The 20849-nt window shown below is 42.6% G+C and overlaps 1 protein-coding gene across 1 annotated transcript in view; it reads right to left on the reverse strand.

The window, feature by feature from the left end:
* Positions 1-17095: 17095 nt before the first annotated feature.
* The window catches only part of tgfb2 (transforming growth factor, beta 2), a 30895-nt gene continuing 27141 nt past the window's right edge, over positions 17096-20849 (reverse strand). The window contains exon 7 of the mRNA XM_053881074.1: positions 17096-20525. Coding sequence (XP_053737049.1) covers positions 20367-20525 — 159 coding nt within the window. The 3' untranslated portion in view covers positions 17096-20366. The remainder of the gene's footprint in view (positions 20526-20849) is intronic.

A 20849-nucleotide genomic window follows, 5' to 3' on the forward strand; every position in this document is an offset into this window, starting at 1 on the left:
CTTACCTGATGCATGCGTCTGTGGAAAATCTTTTGAAGGCGTGTGGGAAAAGCTCTCTTTTGTATGTAGAATAATGTTGTCTTTATTGCCCATGTAAACCAAAATAATGGATTCTTTATTTGCAGAAAGTCTGTATGGTCTGTACACACATGAAGCGGCACAGTCGGTGGAGAAGTGACTAATATACTGTATATTTATGCTGCATAATCAAAGCTTTGTGAAAGCAAAACTGTGTGTGTATATGTGTGTCACTGGCGACACAGTAGTGCTCTCTATGTTGAGTTGAATGAACAGAACTCCTCTGTTAGCATTTTTTGGGCACACGGACGTTCAGGAAGGTTTCGGGAGGAGGTATTTGGGGTCTGGAGGTCATTAGACCTGGAGCTCACACAGAGCTCTCCTCACCGTATCACAGCATGATTGCCGGAGAACAGGACAGGTCAGTCACTGAGATGATATCATCTTGTGGATGTTTGGAGGAGTCACTTCTCAAAAGCATGTTCTTCCAACAACAAAATACTGTGAAAATTGCTTGTTGAATTTCAGAAAAAATAACTTGGTATCCCCAAGTTATGAAGGTGATAGACCAAATCTGATATGAGAGTTATATATTTAATAAAGAAAAGACAACATTATACAAAGTGTCTTTCCACGGCTATGTAGATGATACTCTATTTTAGCTACCACTGTAATTGCATCTGTTCATTATGATATCACAGCTGGATGGCACACGATATAGGATGGCAAATTTCCTTCAGGTCAGCCATTCAAAAACAAAAACTCCCCACGCATCCCTGATGGCCACAACAACCTGGAGCTCAACGCCCAGAAGACAGTGGAGATGGTCATAGATGTTGGCTGGTTTACCCATTCCTATTGTAGACTCCTTCTGCTTCCTAGGAACCACCATCACTGTGGACCTCAATTGGGAGCCAACCATCAGGTCCCTCATCAGGAAGGCCCAGCAGAGAATGTTCTTCCTGAGGTAGCTACGACTGCCGACGAAGTTGCTGGTGGAGTTCTACACGGCCATCATCCAGTCCATCCTCACCTCCTCTATCACTGTCTGGTCTATCACTGATTGTATGTTCTGCTGAGAAGGTGATCGGTTGCAACCTGCCACCTCTTCAGGTGCTGATTCTGATTCTGATAGCAGCCTCAACTCCTTGCACATGAACATAATGCATTTAGTGTGAAGCCTCAGTGTGGTTTTTGACTCTATCATTTGATCCTCACATCCAATTAAAAGGCATGGAATCACTAACAAACATAAGAGCAGCAGATAACACATTCTTCATTATGGTTATGAACTGAAATGTGTCTTTTTTTGCATTCATTTGTACGCTATGGGATGCCACTTCTTTCGCCTTGACCAGTGTGTTCGACACAGTCACTGTGACCAAAAATGTAATGCCTTCTCTGAAATATTTTCGGCCCTTCTTTAATACATAATGCATAACATTAAACAGGTCAAACTGAAAGTGAACAGAATGTATGTGAATCACTGTATCACGTTGCATTGCACGCAATTCTGTTGCATTGGGAATTACTCAACTCCCATATCTTGCTATTACTCACAATGTACTTCCCCAAATTCTATGCTGGGTGTCCTAATTTCAGGTACTGTGGAAATATCCATAAATTGCTCAAAGATACCAGGAACCAAATCTATATTGATCTATCAGATATAGCATGTTCAGTCTTCAGTCTAATATCTTTATGCATAGTTTGACAAGATGTCAGCTTCTGAAAGGATATTTGAATTCAATTCTTACCCAAAATTGTGTAATAATGACAGAATCAATGTAATCATTCTAAAGGGTACATGTCAGCTCAGAATAAAACATACATAAATAGCAAAAATAATATCCGAATGTAGACAGGTTTGAAAAAGATTTTTGACATTGCAGGAATGAAATAGCTGTCATGGAAGAGATGGTGCTTGGCAGTGAGTGGTGAAAGGAGGATCTTGACAGTCCCCTGAGGGGACTAATGGTTCTTCCTGCGAGTATTGGGTGCTCCAACAGATCAGTCACTGAGGTGCACTGATCTGAAAAGAAGTCAAACATGCTGCCTCTGTAGATTGATTTTTAAAATTATTATTATTTTATTACTCCTGCCTTTTTCTGTTCCATGCATCCGGAGCCGCACCCGCACTGTAACACGTCCTGGCACACCAGCAGATCACATCATGAGTTGAAGTGAAGCACTCACAGCTCTCTCCTGAGGGTTCACTTCTTCTTTTCCCCTTAATGAATGAGTTTGCACTAATCGTGTTTGAAAAGATCCGGCAAGCAACAAGTGCAGCAGTCATCACCTGTTCATTCAGCTCAAGAGCTGCATATACATGGAGTGTGAAAACACGTGAGGGAATTCATCTGAACTGATGGTTGGCACCTCTGTGGAGGACCAGCTGGAGGCAAAGGTCTATCATGCAAGCGAGGGCACAGCTGAGTGAAGCCTCAGAGCAACAGGATCATACTTGTGTTCAGGCGGAATATACAGGAATGTCCATCTCCCACAAGCTCATCTTTCATAGATTTTGTCACCATAATCCATGTTGCAAGATTCATGCAAATGCAAAAAAGGTAAAATATATATTTCACATCTAGTTGTGGGAGTGGGTTTCATTTAATATAAAGAAATAAAATACAGCTTTGGAGGTGAAGGAGCTGACGCAGCCTTCCAAATAGTCGTAGCTGTCAAACAGCTTGGGCCCATGTCATGGATGGTCACTGTCTTTTTGCTATACATTTGTCCTTCATGCCCACCCTCCACTCACCTGACACCTGAGATGCTGGTGTCCACCCCAAAGCATCATCTAACCACACCAACAGGGTGTCTGACTTTTCCACTGTTATTGTTGTGACACAGGAATTATGGTTAAACTATAGTCGCTATCAATGTCTCAAAATAAAATGATATAGAACCTCATGAATTGACGTGTAACTTGGGGCAACATGTGAGTGTCATAAAAAAAATATATAGCAGCTCGCATAGCATAACATATTTATAGTTAGAAGAAACTTTCCAAATATGCTCCTCATAGAGTCCGAATTGCCACCACTGCTCAGTACACTCCCCAACACCTCATCAAGATACTCATTCACACCAGTTGCCCGTCTCAAATACCAGAACTCTCCTGACTGGGAGACAATAGTTTCCTGATCCCTCGCCTTTCCAGCATTGTGGCTTCGTTTATCAGCAGAAGAAAAGAATGAGAGGAAATAGCGGTTTAAGGGAGATAGACACAGTGAACAATAGTGGAGGTGCAAGACGCCCAGGAGTTGATGACAGCCTTTGCAATGTATTCTTTTCTTCCGGTTTTAGTTCAACCAATACAGCACATGCAGCAAAATGATGGTGCTATATTGCTATTAATCTCTGCAGTTGTTCTAGTTTCATATTTCAAAAAATAAATATGGACCAGGTTTGTAGAAGCCTTTAGTTATGTGTGATAGTACTAAATCAACTAAAATAAAATTGTACAAAAGACTTAGAAAGTAGGTATTGCAGGAAATAAAACCTGAGGCTCATCAAAACTTTCAACTGTTTACATCATTACAAAAACAAAAGCCACATATCCAGCCTTTAATAAGAGTTGAATCCGTTCTCATCTCAAACGGTTCCTGACAGTTGCTGTGCCCTGGTGACATGTTTATTCTGCATCAAGGCAGTTCCCATAATACAAGACCTCTGGTTAACATCTCTGCAGACAGATAACACAAGCATACAATAAAAGAAGAAAACCCGTGTCTGGTTCCCAGGAGTCATCTGATCCAGTCTCCTTTTCCAGAGCCCTAAGAAAACAAAGCAAGAATGGAAAAAATGCAGCATCCTGGAAAACGATTGTATTACTGGTATGAAGATATCAGGGATCTCTGAGGTGTTTTCTGTAAAGTGTGTGAGACGTGCCGCGACTTTGCAGACACTTGGTCTGCCTTGTTGGCAGCAGACAGTTGGGGGAGGTAGTTGGTGACTATATGTCTACTGTAGTGGTTCAAAGCCAGAAGGTGAGAAGACAAAAAAAATCAGCACAAACAAAGAATGGATGAGTTGTGGGAGTCACCACGGTGAGTGACCAGTGTGTGCAATCACACACACACTCACAGCATCTATGTGTGGTCACTATTGTTTTTCTCCATGGGAAGGACAACATGAGTCAAATCAGTTTTAGACATCGGTGTCCAGTGTCAGCATTGAATGACAAGCATCAAAGCTTGATTAAATACTGATTCAAAATCAATTGCATCTTATTCTAAATTTTAGAAGATACAACAGCAGATATTAATACAATACCTGGTAAATGAAGTATGAAGAAAATTATTTCTCGCAAGAAAAATAAGTTCTATATTACTTCAGCTTGAGTAATAATCATGTGTATGACATTCTAACCAAAACACTGAAAGAGAGAAGTGTTCTGTCTGTGTCTCTTCGAGAGCTACAAGATATAAAAATTATTGGACTAAATCAAACTGTAATAGCTGGGGTTTTCCGCAGTACTGTATCTTTAGACGTGATTATTCAGAGTTGCTGCTCATTTCGCTTGTTCGCAAGGTATCTGGTATAAGTAAAGAAAGCAATTACAGTACGCCTTTTAGCTTTCTCAGTGTTGTTGCCTTTCCTTTTTCTGTCTCGTGATTCCAGGATATTTTCAGTCTGCTAAAGTAAATACAGTTGATGGCCTCCTGTAGTTCAGTTCTGCCTCAAGTACATTGTCACCCTTTGCACTGGCTCACTTACCTTCCATTCACGCTCCCTCTTTACCACCATGCCCACCCATGAGACTGTAGTGCCTGCCTGGTGCATCGTACTGCAGATAATATTGCTTGCTTGAGCCGGCATAGAATCTCCTTGATGGAGTGGAGAGGAAACCAGAGCTTATCAGAGTGTCAGCACATTGAACAAATCCCAGTCACATACAGCAATGGAATGTCAGTTTATGACCAAGTCCCTCAGCTGTAATCATTTGACCACATGAAATACCCAGAGTAGTTGTTGAGGGACACTGCCGGTAAACCAAAGTTTCGCACTACACAGGGTTTCTGCTGAATTTTACAAGCTTGCCAGGTCAATGTGGGTTGCCTAGATGGAAGCTGGAAGCTGCTTCTTCCAGCTGCCGTTGACATTCCATTGCCTCTGCAGTGGCTTCTCAGTGAAAACCATCTGTAACCTTTCAGTTTCCTTTAAACCAGGAAAATGGATTTGACAGGTTAAAATTGCATGGCACCAAGCATAGGTGTTGTTTAACAAGCTGGATAGTGCATTAAAATGCTGCTATTGGCTGACAGGCTAGGAGGAGACTAGCACTCTTGCTCTGCAAGTGATTGACAGGACAGACAAGTAAAAAACGTTGGTAAGGGCCCTTATCCGTGTTATATAAGTTATTCCCAGTGTTTAGCATCGATTGGAATGTTAAAGAGACAGATAAAGATAAAGAACAATCAAATCCTTTTGGAGTATTTCAGTTCTGAAAATAAGGCGATCCTAAACACTTGCTAGAAAAACTCCCTGGAATTACAGTCAAGAGCATCTTAGCAAGTGCTTGTCATACATGCAAAGGATCATGGGACAGATGATGCACTGTCCGGGATAAATCTCTACTGTGACTTAATTGAAAAGGCTACTCTACTGTACTTACATTGTCTTGTGTTTTTGTGAAGAAAGAAGGCAAAAAGACTTTTTTGATTCTGTGTATACAAGAAACAAATACATTTGTTATGGGTCCCGGTTGTGGACTGGACATCCACCATGTTCATGGTAGGACGAGTCTAGTAGGCATGCTGTCCCAAGGTCAGGTTGATAACTTTGGGTCGCCTTTGTCTACTTGACTGTTTCTGAAACAATGGTGACTCCAGTAGTGTTTCACAGTCAGGCTCCAAGTCCGGCACTGACTCTGGTGGCAAGTCTCCGTCCTGTGCATTCTCTTCCTCAAATGTTTGCTCTACTTCCGCAGATCAGAAATCAGAAAGAATCAGAAAAACTTCATTAATCCCAATGGAAATTATGATAATAAGATGTGACTGTTGGTGGTTTGGGTTGGAGGTGAATATGTTCTTCCCCTTTTGGTATACTCTGTGTTTGTCTGTGAACTTGTTCAACTACACTTTGGTCGTCTAGAACCTCGTACCTAGAACCTCAAGGCCAATAGAAGACCTCATCTTCAGAGTGACTTGTCTCTGGGCTGTGAAGTTATTTCGCTGTTTTTGGTCTGTGTGGTCTTCAAGGTTGTCTTCTGTGGTTGTACAGATTTTTCTTGGATAATGTTTGCAGGCCAGTTATTCACCCATAATTACAGGTTTTTGTGTAATGTGCGAATGGGACGGCCACGGGTCTCTGGACTCACTTAGACTGAAATGTTGCTGACCTGCTCTCTGACAATGTAGATGGTTTGTTCCCAGTAAGGTCTTAATTTACCCTGGGCTACCTCTTTTACCCAGATCACACACAAGTACTCTGTCTCCTGTCTGTTGTCTCACTCCTTTGCATCTTTTATCATACTCGGAATGGCCTTTGGAACTTGACTGTCGACTGTCGGCCTTTGCAATGTGATATGCTTCTTCCATTTTCTTCCATTTCTCTACAAATCCTTGAGTTGTCTGTGAGTCATCATCTGTCATGAGACCATAGAGAAGGTCTATTGGTATCAGTGGCGGGCCGTGCATTTTACCCTGGGAGTTGAGTCAAGTCCACCCCGCCACCCCCCAGCCCCATATATAAACACATAAAAACTGACTTGACTTGAGTTCCACCAGTAACAGACTTCAGGGATTTTTCCGTGAATAACACATGAAAACTGACACGTTCAAGATCACCTCTTTGATGTTTGCACTTTGTTTTGATACATTTGATCACATGTTTTCTCACAATAAAAACTCTAACCAAGAAAAACAACCTTGGGATACACTATGACATTAATGGGATTATCATATACAACCGCTATATATAACATATTTTGAGAAAATACATTAAAGATGAAATTCACTTTTGTCATGAATATGCTCATGATCTCTGGTTATGTTAGGTTAGGCCAGCAGAGAAGGCCTTACAGGCATGTAAGGCATGTACAGCGTGAGGTAAGTGCTCCTTCCAGTTTTGTTTTCTTTCTCTACTAATATGCACAGTATCTGAAGCAGGATATGATTTCATTTTTGGACAGGGTTAGTCTGGGGGTGATAGGGAAAAGGTCTTCAATGACCAACACCTGCAAGTTTAAAACTTAAAAACCTTAAAACTTAAAACTTAAACAGTTCATTCTGAAATTCTGTAACCTGGTCGTGGAGGTGCTTGGAGGGGTATCCAAATTTGGGAGTGAAATCATTGAAAAGTTGGTCTTGTTGCTGCCGTTTTGGATGCCTTGTTCTTGAGTTGGATTGTGTGAACCAGGTGAAGTGGTCCACTATGTAAAGTATGTATTCGAAACCACTTTGCAAGACTTGCAGTGAAGGAAGTCAATGCAAACAAGCTGCAGTGGGGAATTCAATGTTATACTGCCCATGGGTGCTCTCTCATGTCTGGCTGGCTTCTTTTGCTTTATACACTGACACTTCCTTGTGACATACTCTTCAATCTCTCTCCACATGGAAGGCCAGTCTCAGGGTTTTCTCAACAACGACTGACATGGTTCATGTTGTCATGGATTTGTGTAAGGACAACAGTCAGGACTAGTTCTCCAGGTATAATCGACTCCACTTCTGCAGTCTTTTTGTGCTTGCGTCAACTTTGTCAACGTCTGTTGGTGTGATGCCGTCTTCTTTCATTTCAATGACTTTTCCAATCAGCTCTTTGTTCTTGGACAAGTTTGTCATGACTGATGGATTACAGAGGTTCTTTGATGGGACCACTTTGCATGATGAGATATAGGGCCGTAATCTATGCAACACCGGCTTGTTTAGCTCTTTTGCTCTCTTCTCAGACTCCAGCAATAGCTTCTTCTGGCAGTTCTTTTGCCAATTGTCCCACCCAACGATGTCCAACAACAGTGAGCTTATGTCACGGGGTTGTTGTCAGTGAAAACCATGAAGTGTGGGGTGTAGTAAAGATAGTCTTTGAACTTATCACACACTGCCTACCAGGGTGCCAGAAACTGTAGCTTGCCACTGCTTAAGTTATGCGTCAGAATTGAGAGTGATGGATTAGTTCAGATATGCTAATACTGGTGGTTGAGCAATCATCTCAGTCAAGCTCTCCAGAATCTCCTGATGTTCTTTGTTCTACTTGCACTGGGGTTTGAGAAGACTGCTGGTCATGACTCACTTTTCTCACTTGGTTTAGTTGGTGATGAGTGAGACTTGACTTGCAACAGTTTGTAGAGGGGTTTGGTGATGTGTGAGAAATCCTGCATTTACATTCAGTAGCAGCTTAGGAACCCCAAAAGCTGCCTGACTTCTCCAACAGTTTGTGAACTGTCTCGATATCTTTAGGATCCACCTTTACTCCATCTGCGGACACAAGACAGCTGGCCTCATTACGGAACAGTTCTCAGACGTCATCTTCTCTCCATGACATCTCAGAGCTTGGGGAACTTTTCACGACACCTGGACATGATTATTAAATAATTCTGAGAAGCAAAGCATGTCATCTAGGCAGGGTTGCCGCGTTCATCCCATTGATTGTCGAGCATCTCCTCCATGCTGCTTTGAAAGGCTGTAGGAGCATTAAACAAACCAAATGGTATCCTCACCCATTCATAAAGGCCCCAAGGAGTCATGAAGGCTGTTGGGTACCTTGAACCTTCTGCGATGAAACCTTGATGGTACGCTTTACCTTGGTCCAGGATAGAGAACCAATTATACCCTCCGAGGGAGTCGGTTATATCCTGCATATGGGGAAGCAGGTGTCTGTCTGGCACACTTTTGTTGTTCAGAAGAAGTAATCTATAAACAGGTGTAAAGATCCATCTTTTTTTGTACACAAACGACAGGGGCTGTATAGGGTGACTGCGACTTTACTATCCACTTTTGACAATCAGGCCATACTGCTTTACTGGTTTAAGGATGGATGACTTTGAGTCTGAGTTCCATCTGTAGTGAAGGTATCCAACTTCGCTCTTAGTACTTTCTCAACTGCCTTCCATTGGTCTGGGCTTAGGTGGCTTAAATCGACAGGAGGTAACCAATTATCACAGGTGGCACCATGAGGAGTGGATGGTTTGGTGACCGCAACTGTGTTTGAGTAAGCGGTGTTTGTTCTGGCGTCTCACTCTGCAAGTCTTCAGTAATCTTGACAACATGCTGGATGGTGCTGAGGGTAGTACTCTTATCTCATGCTTTTAGTGGTTGGATCTTCACTAAAGGGTTTTATGGATTATTTATCCCAGAGAGCCCCAGTCCTACACTCAGCTCTTTTAAAGCAATGTTTTCCTCTGGTTCATACAACACAAGTGGATCAGTGGAGTCAAGGTTTTGAGACACCCAGCACCATACTTGAACTCTTGCCAGCTGGAATGGTCAAGTCTTCATGAGCAGCTAACATGACTGTCATAAGGTATAGCCTGACCATTGACTGCATGAACCACCATAAATCACCTAAAAAGTTTACCACCTCACAGCTCTATGAGTGCTCTCACCTGGTAGCTAGCGATGTATCGCCTGTCGATTATACTCGATTTTGAGTATAGGAAAGCCACCAATCAAACATTTGAGAAGACTTTTCTTGACAACTGAGGCACTGCTTGTGGATGTACAACATACAGTTCGTCTGAATCCGACTTCATTAGATGGTGAGGAAAAAGTCGCCGGATTGTGGACTTACAGAGCGGGAATCTGAGAGCTGCAATGTTCAGCTGCAATGGCAGACAGATACCGTCTAACTCCACTGTGCACCACTCAAAGGGTTTGACGCAGGAGCCCACAGAGTGAATGGTGGTTGGACTCGGTGATGCAGGTGATCTTCGTGATGAGGACGTGGACAGCTGTTTGAGCGACACATCTTGTAGAAGTGGTTCAACTTGTCACAGCATTGACATCGTTGCCCATTGGCTTGTCAGACAATTGTGTTGTGGCCAGAGGAACCACAGGAACGGCGTGCTATAGTTCCCTGGTGACCAGTGATGTTCACCTGCATGTTGTTATCAGGAGGAGTGGTGTCAAGGTCAAGGCATAGTGCTGCCAGCTGAGAAAAAAAGGACATTGCCTGAGGCGGAGAGGAGCAAGGCACCACAGCAGGGGGCGAATCGGACTCAGGCCATCCGAGACAAAATGCGCAGTGTGAAAAGCCCGTGACACTCTGTCATCATAACTGGCTCAAATGCAAAACCGGAGGTACCAATTCTGTAAAAAAGCAGTGGAAGTCACGAGCTATATCAGCAACAAACTATGCGATTTCTCAACAGTTTTTGAGGAAGAAGGAGGAGCTTGTCCATGCAAACAAAGGACTTGTTTTCCTTCAAACCGAGTTGTTACATTGCTTTTGTCAACAAAAAAACGTAATGGTGGCGTCGATAGGAGCTGACTTTTGTAATGTTACTGAGGCATGTCTGATTCTTGCTTCGTGGTAAAAAAAACTTTCAGAGGGGATGCTCAATTTTTTTCACCATTGAAAAAATTCTCCTTGTTGGTACATAGCACCAGTCAATCGCCATTACTTTTCAATGCGTCTTGGACAAGACTGGTTGCTTGCAACTGAGAAACAACTTGTATAAGACTCTGATGACCTAAGTCTTTGTATGATGATGCTCCTTCTACTTTCTACTTTTGGTGCCGTGTGTCTGTGTGTGTGGATGTGTGCCTCCTTGTATAGCTTTACTTGTAAGGACCAGTCCTTAGAAACACACCTCTTTGGGTAAAGCATGAAAGTCAATAAAATGTCCCCACAAAACTGTACCAGTGTGTGTGTGCGTTTAAGCTTATCTATCCTACGGAGGTCCAATTTTGGGGAAAACACCTCCTTGTGGTGCAATTATGCCTTTGTGGGGCCTTTTTGCCTGGCCCCACAATGTAAAGCCTAAATTTGATGATGAAGACTTCAAAATATCTGGGTAATTATAGTAAGGTTTAAGTTTCGTCCTGGTTACGGTTACCCATTTGTTTTGGATGGTTAGGTTTAGGGTGAGAGGCTGGGGGAAGCAAGACCAATGAGCGGACCCCACAAAGACGGTGTGACAAACCTATGTGTGTGTGTGTGTGTGTGTGTGTGTGTGTGCGCTCCCTGACTGCTGAAGGAAAATGTGTTCCTCATTTTATGTGGATCAGGGCAAAAAAAAAAAACAAAACTTGAAAGCGGCTGCAGATGTTTCAACCAGCTTGCTTAATGACAATACCAGATCTAGTTTTTAGAGGGTGCACCCACCCATCGGTACACCAAAGATAAAATCTTGATCGGGAGTTAGCAGGCATAGCTCTGATGTTGCATGGGGTAACTGAGCCAACATGGACTGTTGTAGTTACCCCGTCTTTCTTTCCCCGATTGCACTCTTGCTCGCACACACTGTACACACACAGACACACAGACTACAGCCCTGGGGTTAATCCCTTGTAGCCCACCCAAACCTCCCTCCATCGTCCATCAACTCACCATGGGAGGGTAAAAATCGAAACGTTATAACTGCTGCACTTCCCATCTGTGATTCACTTCACAAGCGCGAGAGAGCATGAGGCTGTGAGCTTTACCTACAGATCACAAAAGCCACTGCAGAAATTGTGTTGACGACTATTACAATTTTAACCATGCATTATTATTATAATAGACAATTTTATTTGGCATTAATACTTAATGCATATTCAATATGAATTCTTCTCACTCCACTATCAGGGTTTCAACAGTGTAATCCTGTGGCTGTTGATAGAAGGCCAGGGCTGACTCTATGGATCCCCTTGTTGCAGCATTAAAGATGAGTGATGATAAAATAGCTCTTCATTTGCACCCTGTGTTCATACACAAACCAAATATTCACCTCTGGAAATGCTGCTTTTCAAAAATTCCAGCCACAGTTGAGATATTCTTGTTGCACGTTTGCATATAAACGGAGCAAAACGAAGAAAGGGCAGGCAGTAGATGTCACAGTATGTGCGACAGAACGCCATGTATTCAACTATATGGAGGTGAAGAAACATTGTTGCTCTAAACAAGGAGGAGGACGTGGCTAACGTGAGTCTCAGCTTCCCGTTAAACTGCCACCTACACTTTTAGATGCTTCTAAACGTAGTGTCTGTGGCAGAATCTTCTGCTTGTCCTTTTCAGTATTGTGAGTACTTCTTTAACTCCCTGATTTGTTGAGTAACGATCAGAGAACTACAGGCTTCTTTTAGGCGTGAGTGGATGTCGTCAGTTGATGTGTAAATGAAACCTCATTTCTGCATGAGAAGCAGGCCACATGTACATCCAATGTGTCCACCTTCATAATCTCTGCCCCGCTCAGTTTCTGCCATGCTCTCACAGGCTCTCGTCAGCGTCGACCATCCAGGAGACGCTTGAACACACCCACTCTTTCAACAATGCTTCTCACTTAACAGCTTTGCTTTGGCGACACGTCCGAAGTCAAGTGCTGCCCGGACTGATGGCTGTGATTCGATTCACCTTCATCATGGCTGGAGAAACCAGACTACAGATCGAAGCATTGTTCCATTGCAGGCACCTCTGTTTACAGGGCTGTACCAGTGGGGGGCGCCAGAAACAAATACTTTGAAGACGGTTGGGGCAGCTGGTAAGAAAGAAAAGGCATATTCAATAACATGTCATGGAGACTCAAGTGTCTCCAGTTGATCAACAAGGTTTTGCCTTCTCAGAGTAGACACAGGTCTTGTTAGATGTTGCTCACTGTTTTACTGTGTCACAGCCCAAAGGCGTGTTGGAAGTTCACAGTCCTCTTTAAGGAGGTGAAGAGCTTCCATTCACCGAAGAATGGGTGTAAGACCGCATGTGCACTAATACTCTGCATTCTCCACCCCATGCAGTCGTGTTTCCTTCCAATCATTTTTGATAGCTTCCTTCACCCGCCAATTCAGCCAGTTGATCTCTGCAACGTTCAGTGTACTGGTGAGTACCAAGTGGTAGGATGGCTGCGAGAGTCCTACCGGGTGCCTAATCGGTGTCCTGTGTGGTCAGATCGTGCTCCTACGCTGGTAAACTTGACTTCTCTGGATCTCCCCCTGTTCTCTGGTGCTTCAGCATTTGTTAGTTTTCTTAGTCTGAGTGCGTTTTTGAAGCGCCATATGCTTTCTGTTTATTTTATTCTCTCATTCTTGCCTGTAGGGTTGAGTTTTTCCACTACTTGTACTTTCTGTTCTTTGTCTATTGTGTGTGAGTCGCACCACCTAAGTTAACTTTTGTTTCTACCAGTTTGTTTTGCTCCGCTGAGGTTTCTGATCTCCTTTAACTATGTTGGTTGCTAACTTCCGATTTGTTTGTTTCAGGTTTTTCTCCTTAATTGTTTGTCCATGTGCACCTAGTGCAATGCAAAGCACTGGAGGTAGTGGTGTAAAGCATGCCGTCACTGAACTGTAGAGCAGTAGAGACGCCTTCTCCGGAGTGATGAATCACGCTTTTCCTTCTGGCAATCTGATGGACGAGTCTGGGTTGGAGGTTGCCAGGAGAATGGTACTTTTCAAATTGCATTGTGCTAAGTGTGAAATTTGTTGGAGGAGGAATTATCGAACATGCTCCCAACCTTGTGGGAACGACCACTTCCTCTTCCAACATGACTGTGCACCAGTGCACAAAGCAAGACATGGATGACAGTGTCTGGTGCGGATGAACTTGACTGGCCCGAGTCCTGACCTGAATCTGATAGAACACCTTTGGGATGAATTAGAGCGGAGACTGACAGCCAGGTTCTCAACGAACATCAGTGCGTGTGACCTCACCAATACGCTCTGGTCAAGAATTCCGAGAAACACTCTCCTCAACCTTGTGGACATCTTTCTAAGAAGAGTTGAAGCTGTAAAGGCTGCAAAAGGTGAACAGACATCATATTGAACCCTATGGGTTAGGAATGTGATGGCACTATACTACTGTATATACATACACAAGTCGAATGCCATTCAAAAGCCAACGCGAGGGTTATAGGTACTACTGTGGTGGTAGATCGCTGTGTGAGAGTGAGAAGCTGTGCTGCTGGAACTGTTTTACGGGATGCCGGCTGGCTGGCATAATTGTCGTACGCGTTGCATGCTGCGGTGCCAGACATTGAATAATAATAATAAAAAAAAGCATCTGCTGGCCATGGTCGTAAGTATGGGTGGGTGAAAGTCGAGCAAGCTTTAAAAAAAAAATACACTTAAGAAGTAACTTAAGGGATGAATGTGACTACACAAAAAGATAAATGACAACAAATTATGGCAAATAAAAAATATATCCTGAATAATAACAATCTCTCTGGTGTGCTCATTCTCTCAAAATTTAACAGTAAGCATTTTTAGTAAATTATAATGCAAATTAAACATTGTCGCATCGTTGAGTCTAAAGCCTGGTGAGAGATGGTCATCTTGTTTGTTTTCCATGTTTGTTGGTTTTTTTACACTCAAAAAAGAAAAGTTGCAGAAAAATTGGTAAATGTCAAGAAGCCAAAATATCTACATTGTCTGTTGTTTTGGTTGAAGTCACGTGACCCATAGGAGTGGGAATTATACGTTGCTCCTTCTAAAATGTGACATAATTGTGAATGCATAAAAAAGGAAGTTACAGTGACAGAACAGTAGTTTAATTAAACACTGAAGAGGCAAGTAAGAAGCCAACTTATTATGGACTGAAAACCAGTAAACAAGCAGAATGGTAACTTAAAGTTCTCAGATCAGGATTGTATAATTACCTCTTTATTCTAAGTCAGATGGCAATTCATATTTGTGTATGTATTTTAAGATGGGCGTCTTTCACAATAAGCTATTTTTGAAGTAGAAGTGAGGGGGAGAATTCTGCTGATATTTCACCTCAACCTTATTATCAGGTACACACAGTGGTGCGCCATATAGCACTAATCTGTCTGATATATAGCATTCATAATTTCCATTGCCTTTTTTCTTCACTGAAGGCACTTAAAAGTGAATTATTTGTGTTTGTGGTTGGAGACAATAAAGTGAACTTGACTGCACAGGCAGACAGGCAGGCAGACTGGCGCTAGAGGGATTGAATGTCCGGGGTCTGCCTTCCTGCTTCTCTATCGTGATATCTCCAAGACGCCTGTCAAACTTCAGAGGAGAGTTGCAGACAGAGAAGGAAAAAAGCAGGGGAGGGAGGTGGCGTTGGCGCGGGGGTCGGCTTGTGAGTGTGAATGATACTTCTGGCTCCCTTTGTGCTCCAATTCTGCATGAAATACAAAGCGAGCCAGTGATCTGAAAGGTGCATTAAGCCGGCTCTCCTGTGTAATTAAAGTGGCAACACAAGCCTCTGTCTTCACTCCGGTGTTGGGGTGGGCAATGCCATCAAGTGGGCCAAGGTCAGACACAGGTGATTTCACCTCACACAGCCTCATACACATTGAGTAACACAGCCCTGAGACTGCTCTCTGTTCTGGGAGCCAACACATTCCTTGCTGATGATGTCACACTCAGAATGCTTTTCTCTGATTTTGTGTTTTTGTCTCCTGCCAGCCTCAAATCTCCAAATTGCTCTGGTCTGCGGAGACAGCGGGACCTTTCACCCACAAACTACACGCAGTTCTCATGCCTGACCTGAACAGCGACAAGGCACTGCAGCGACGCTCTTGGAGGAGTGGATAAGGATGAAGTAATCTCTTTCAATACGTGTGACTTTAAAACTCACAACAATGAACCAAAAGTGCACGTCAACATGAACGCTTGTGTGAGCTTATCAACCTCCTTCAGAAAATGCTCCAATCACTCTAAAGCAGAGGTGGGCAATTAAATTTCCCAAGGGGCCGGGTTATATATTGTGACCGTTGAGAAGGGCCGTCAAACACAAAGAGAGGAGAACAAGAGAAAATTGAAAATAAAAATCATGTGTGATTATGAATCTACACTGTAAAAATGCATATAAACTGTTGGTTTGTTGTGTTTTATTTAATGTAAACCACATTCCATTTAAAGATTGTCAATGTGGCTCATACATTTCAAAATTTACTTTCAATTCTGATGTATTTTAAGGGACAAGAAATACTCCTAAAATAGCCAACAGAAAAGATTTAGAAAAATAATTAAACAAGAAGGTTATGTTTCAGTTACATCATAATAAACAAAAAACAATCCATAAGACAAAATGTCAGAGACAACAACAATGTCAGTTTTATAGTTTTGCTCTGACTCCAGGAGGGCCACATAAATACAGTCAAAGGGCCGCATTTGGCCCCCGGGCCGCACTTTGCCCAGGTCTGCTCTAAAGGCCAGAAACCATTATTTATGATTACCAAGTTTTGAGTCTTTCACTACATATGAATCCAAGATAGTTCTTTAAATAAAAAATACAAAACAGTCATGACTGACTCTGGACCATCATTCTCTGACAAGGTTAAAGGTCCTCCATGGTGGTGCCCCCACCCCAGGTGTATTTTCAAGTTAGCCATGTTGCATGTTGTGAAAATGATGCACTGTATCGTGACTGTACTCCCTAGTAATGTTCTACAAATCATCACAGGCCTTATCACTACTTCAACTTAAATGCCGCCTGGCATATATACTGTAGCACCTGATGGGGCTCCGCACCTAACTGACAGTACGATCATTGAAGTGCTTTATATAGCGAATGACACAAGCGATTATGCAGAGTGAAAAGCTCACCACACCATAGCTCAGCCTGAACCCCTGCCTCTTTTTTTTCCATGGCACGCTACCCATGTATGCTGTGGAAGGCAAAACGTAATGAAATTGAAAGCCTAATATGGCAACATGCAACACAGGCAGCTGACATGTGTGTCACATGTGTGTCACTGTGACGTCAGACATCCACTGTGTTCTATTTGATGTAGCGGGGGATCTCTGTCTCGGTTGGAGACGGGTTCCATCCCGGAGTGTCGGGGTTCACATATACTGATGTCCTGTTCAAGGCTGAAGTCTAAGGAGTCTCTGAGTCACTTTTGTCTTACAAATGACTCACCGCTTTGAAAAGGACTGGAGTTACCTCTACTGCAACATTGCATCCTGTGCATTTGGTTTTCTTCACTTAGCACCCGACAGAACACATGAGACAGAGTTCCCTTTGTATCTTAAATAATTTATAGCATTGTGATTTACAACATCTTCAACAACAAAAGAACAAAAATAATGAACATTGAAATAACAGCTTTGTTCTGACAAACCTTCAGCTCCTCTTTCATTATGATCCATGCATGAAATAAGCAAGAGCCTAACAGAGTCGTCTGTAGATGAAGAGGCTTCCACAGTCAAAGGAAGGAAGTAGAACCTAAAGAACAGCATCAGTGCAACTTTGTGTAGACACAAGCATAATCTTGGACATTCTTAAGGCAAAATACATCAACCTTTTCTTAGAAATTGGGATTCTATGTGATGACAGAAAACAGCCAGGGTGGGGTATCAGTGACTCTATTGGACCTCTGTCAGTCCTGCACTTGTGACTCTTGACCGATTAAACCTGTATATTCAGAGTGAGTGTTTGTCTGTGTTGTTTGCTGGACCTACAATGATGTGACTTTGTGATTGTTAAAAATGGTTGATTTGTACCATTTTCCCTCTGCCCCAGTCTATTCACACTCTTGCACGCTGTAAAACAACAACAAAAGGTCGCATGAAAGCTAAACGATTTGCATGGACAGAGAAAATAATGCATTTTATTGGCTTACATTGTTCATTGGGAAGCCATGGCATCACTGCATCCAAGTGGTTAACCAAATTCAACAGAGGCCTGGATAGAAGCAGTTAAAGCAAAACGCTTTTTCATCATCTACTGACCCACTAATATGTGGTTTTGGTCAATCATAAAAATGTTATAGTGTGCTAATTATTTCTTTCTTTGGACATACTTGAATAAATACAACAGTGTTGCAGCTCCTCATTAAGGGGTGATGTTTGGGCCCAAAGCCAGACCAGTTGAGAGCCAATGGCGAAAGGACTGAGTCAGTTACAATGAGGAGCGTAAAAGTCTCTCTGGTGAAGGAGGACAGCAGGGATGGTCCTCTCGTGAGCAGGCTTGCAAGAACAGGTGGAACAGATGGAAACCGGGCCCCTATCATCAAAGATCTTAGGTTGATTTCACTAGGGGAAACAATAAAAAAGAGAGAAATGTTTTGATGAAGGCAGTTTTCCACCTCTGCCAAATCATTGTCATGTACACCCTTGGAGAAGTTTGTCCATATTGAACAAGGAATCTGAACACATGGTGTCATTCCCATGGTGGAGAGCAACATCTGTCCAGGTTTAACGCTAACAAATCAGCAGGACTAACAATTGAAACTGTTCTTGTCGTTCTGCAGTAAGGAAAACAATCCTTTGTCAAGGCACATCATAAAAGATCATGAAAACAACTTTCATGGGCTTTAAAATACCAGCTGCAGGTCATGGGGAGTGATGCTGTTCAAGACAACTCCTTAAGAATACAATGAACTTGTTTTCATCAAAAAATCATAATTCATAAGAAACAATAATAAAACTACTTGCTACAAAGTCGCGTGAGGAATTTACACAACAGAGTGCACCCTGAACAAGGTCGAGAAATATTTAACAAAGACTACTGTAGCTTTTTTTTTTCCTTTCGCAGTGTTAAGGAGCCATTGTAGCACAACCTTGCACAGCTATCTGGCCATTTAATAGACTGAAATGAATAAGAGAAATGAAGCTATTTGAAGCAATTTGAAGCCTGCTTTAAAGCGACTTTGCATGGAGACACGTGACAAAAACTTCCAGTGTTTTAACTTGGGTGTGACATAATGCCTGCAGAGGTCTGCATATCCATCAAGTCATCCGTCGGACACCTAGGACTCAGGCAACTGGACAGTTCTCTAACAACAACTACATACGTTTCCTCTCAAAACATCCTCTGATAAGCAGCAGGCCTGTCTGTATGGCAATACTCCTGGTGAGGAACATCCATGTATACATACATTGGGACCATAGAGGCCCAGACTCCGACAGCATTTGTCTATTGGGGTTCTCAGTCTCCTAGTGTTATTCACAGGGCTGCAATGGCACAGAAATCAGTTATGAATGATCTGAGACTAGAATGAGTGTCTGTAGTCCAAGTTATTTTACATTTCTGTCACACATTCCTGAGAGAGTGGAAAATTATTCAGGGTCCAAAACAATGTTGGTGAGCACAAACTAAATACAAGCACTTTATCTTCTGCTTCACTTCTCCATTTTAATTCACGTCTTCACTTGCTCCCTATCACACATACACTGCTGTGGATCTTTGCTATGTGTGAAGGTCTGGTGCCACTTCAGCCAGCAGTCAGGAAGGCAACCTATAAGAGGAGCTGATAAGAGATCATGTGATCCAACACAGTCAGAATTGGCTGTTCATTTCACATAGACTGCGAGAAGACAAATTCTCTGGAGCAAACGATCTGTGTTGCAGCTTTGACAAAATCAAGTCCCAATGCAAAGTCCTTTCCCAAGTTGCTTCTGCGAGATCACACAATAACTGACCACAATGTCCGAACGCATTGTCATCCTTAAATGTCGTTACAGGATTACAGCAAAAGGTAAAATCTATATCCAAACACTTGCACCACACTGAAGTCCAGATAAATGCTGTATCATGTTCCACATATTTGTTCAGCTCCGGTTGCTTAACTTAAATCCTCTGGATTCCACCAATCTCATTAATGAATGAGTATCAATTGATCATGCGCATAGTTTGAGAAAAGTATACGAGACGCCCGGGAGTGTAAAGCTTTGTAAGTTAATAAAAAGATTGAGGATTAGTGGAGCCAAACATTATGGGAAATGCCAAGAGATCCTGCCAGGGGATTTGATTCAAGTAGGTTTTTTAACATGATGATGATACACAAGAGAAGTTCCATGAAAAGAAATAATACATTTAAAGTCAATGATGCCATTTTTAAACAGTACGATGTTCTATATGTGTGATCAAGACTTCAAAGACAGGTATGATTTCATAAACGTTGACGAGAAGATGCTAAATCGGGCCTCTTCATCCCAGTGTCTCTCAAATCTATCACTGGCTTTTTAAACATTTTGTTTCCTAATTGGACCTGCCAGGTTCACAGGAGTGTGTGGCCAGGCAACACACACTATTTCAGTAACAGCATCAAGTAAACTGCAGATCAGCGCTCCGTTTTCCACCTCAGATGATCGCTGCTCCTCACTGTGCAGTTTTAAAGAGGGAAAGTTCCTCGCTCTTCAGTCCAGGTTTGGGCTTTTTCAGTAAAACACTGAGCCCTGTGAACAGGTCAGGAATTACATGGTGTCACCATCAAGATTCTTGCTTGAGTTCACCGGGCTTCCCACGCCTGTTTGTGTTATGTTACCAGCTGAAGTGTTGATGCTACTGTAGACTGAGATCTAGCTGCACTTGCAGGACTTGACCTTCATGTTGGAGAGTTGCTCTATTTTAGGAGTCTTGCCAATGTAGTATAAAATAGTGAGGGGCTCCAGGTCCTGGGACACACAGCAGGGCGATGCAGACGCTTCTGGGTTGATGGTATTGTAGAGGCCCAAGACCTGTAAACGAAACTTGAAGTAAATAACACTGAACAGTAACCACAGAAAAATTGTTGTCATATCATCACGACCTACGTGTTTCACTCATTTATCAACCGTAATATGTGCATAATGACTGCAGAAGAGTCCCACCTATTTTAAACAGAAAATTCATTTTTAACTGATTTGTTTCACCACTGTCCACCAGACCTTCAACACCGAAACAACTTGGCTGAATCCTGATGTCGTGATGATGTAAGCAAAACCATGGCCACCATGACCAACAGGATACAGCCATATGCGCTCCTCAGATGCATCTGTCACAGACACTACTAGACTCACAGA

Source organism: Synchiropus splendidus, chromosome 12 (genome assembly GCF_027744825.2).
Source record: "Synchiropus splendidus isolate RoL2022-P1 chromosome 12, RoL_Sspl_1.0, whole genome shotgun sequence".
NCBI lineage: Eukaryota > Metazoa > Chordata > Actinopteri > Syngnathiformes > Callionymidae > Synchiropus > Synchiropus splendidus.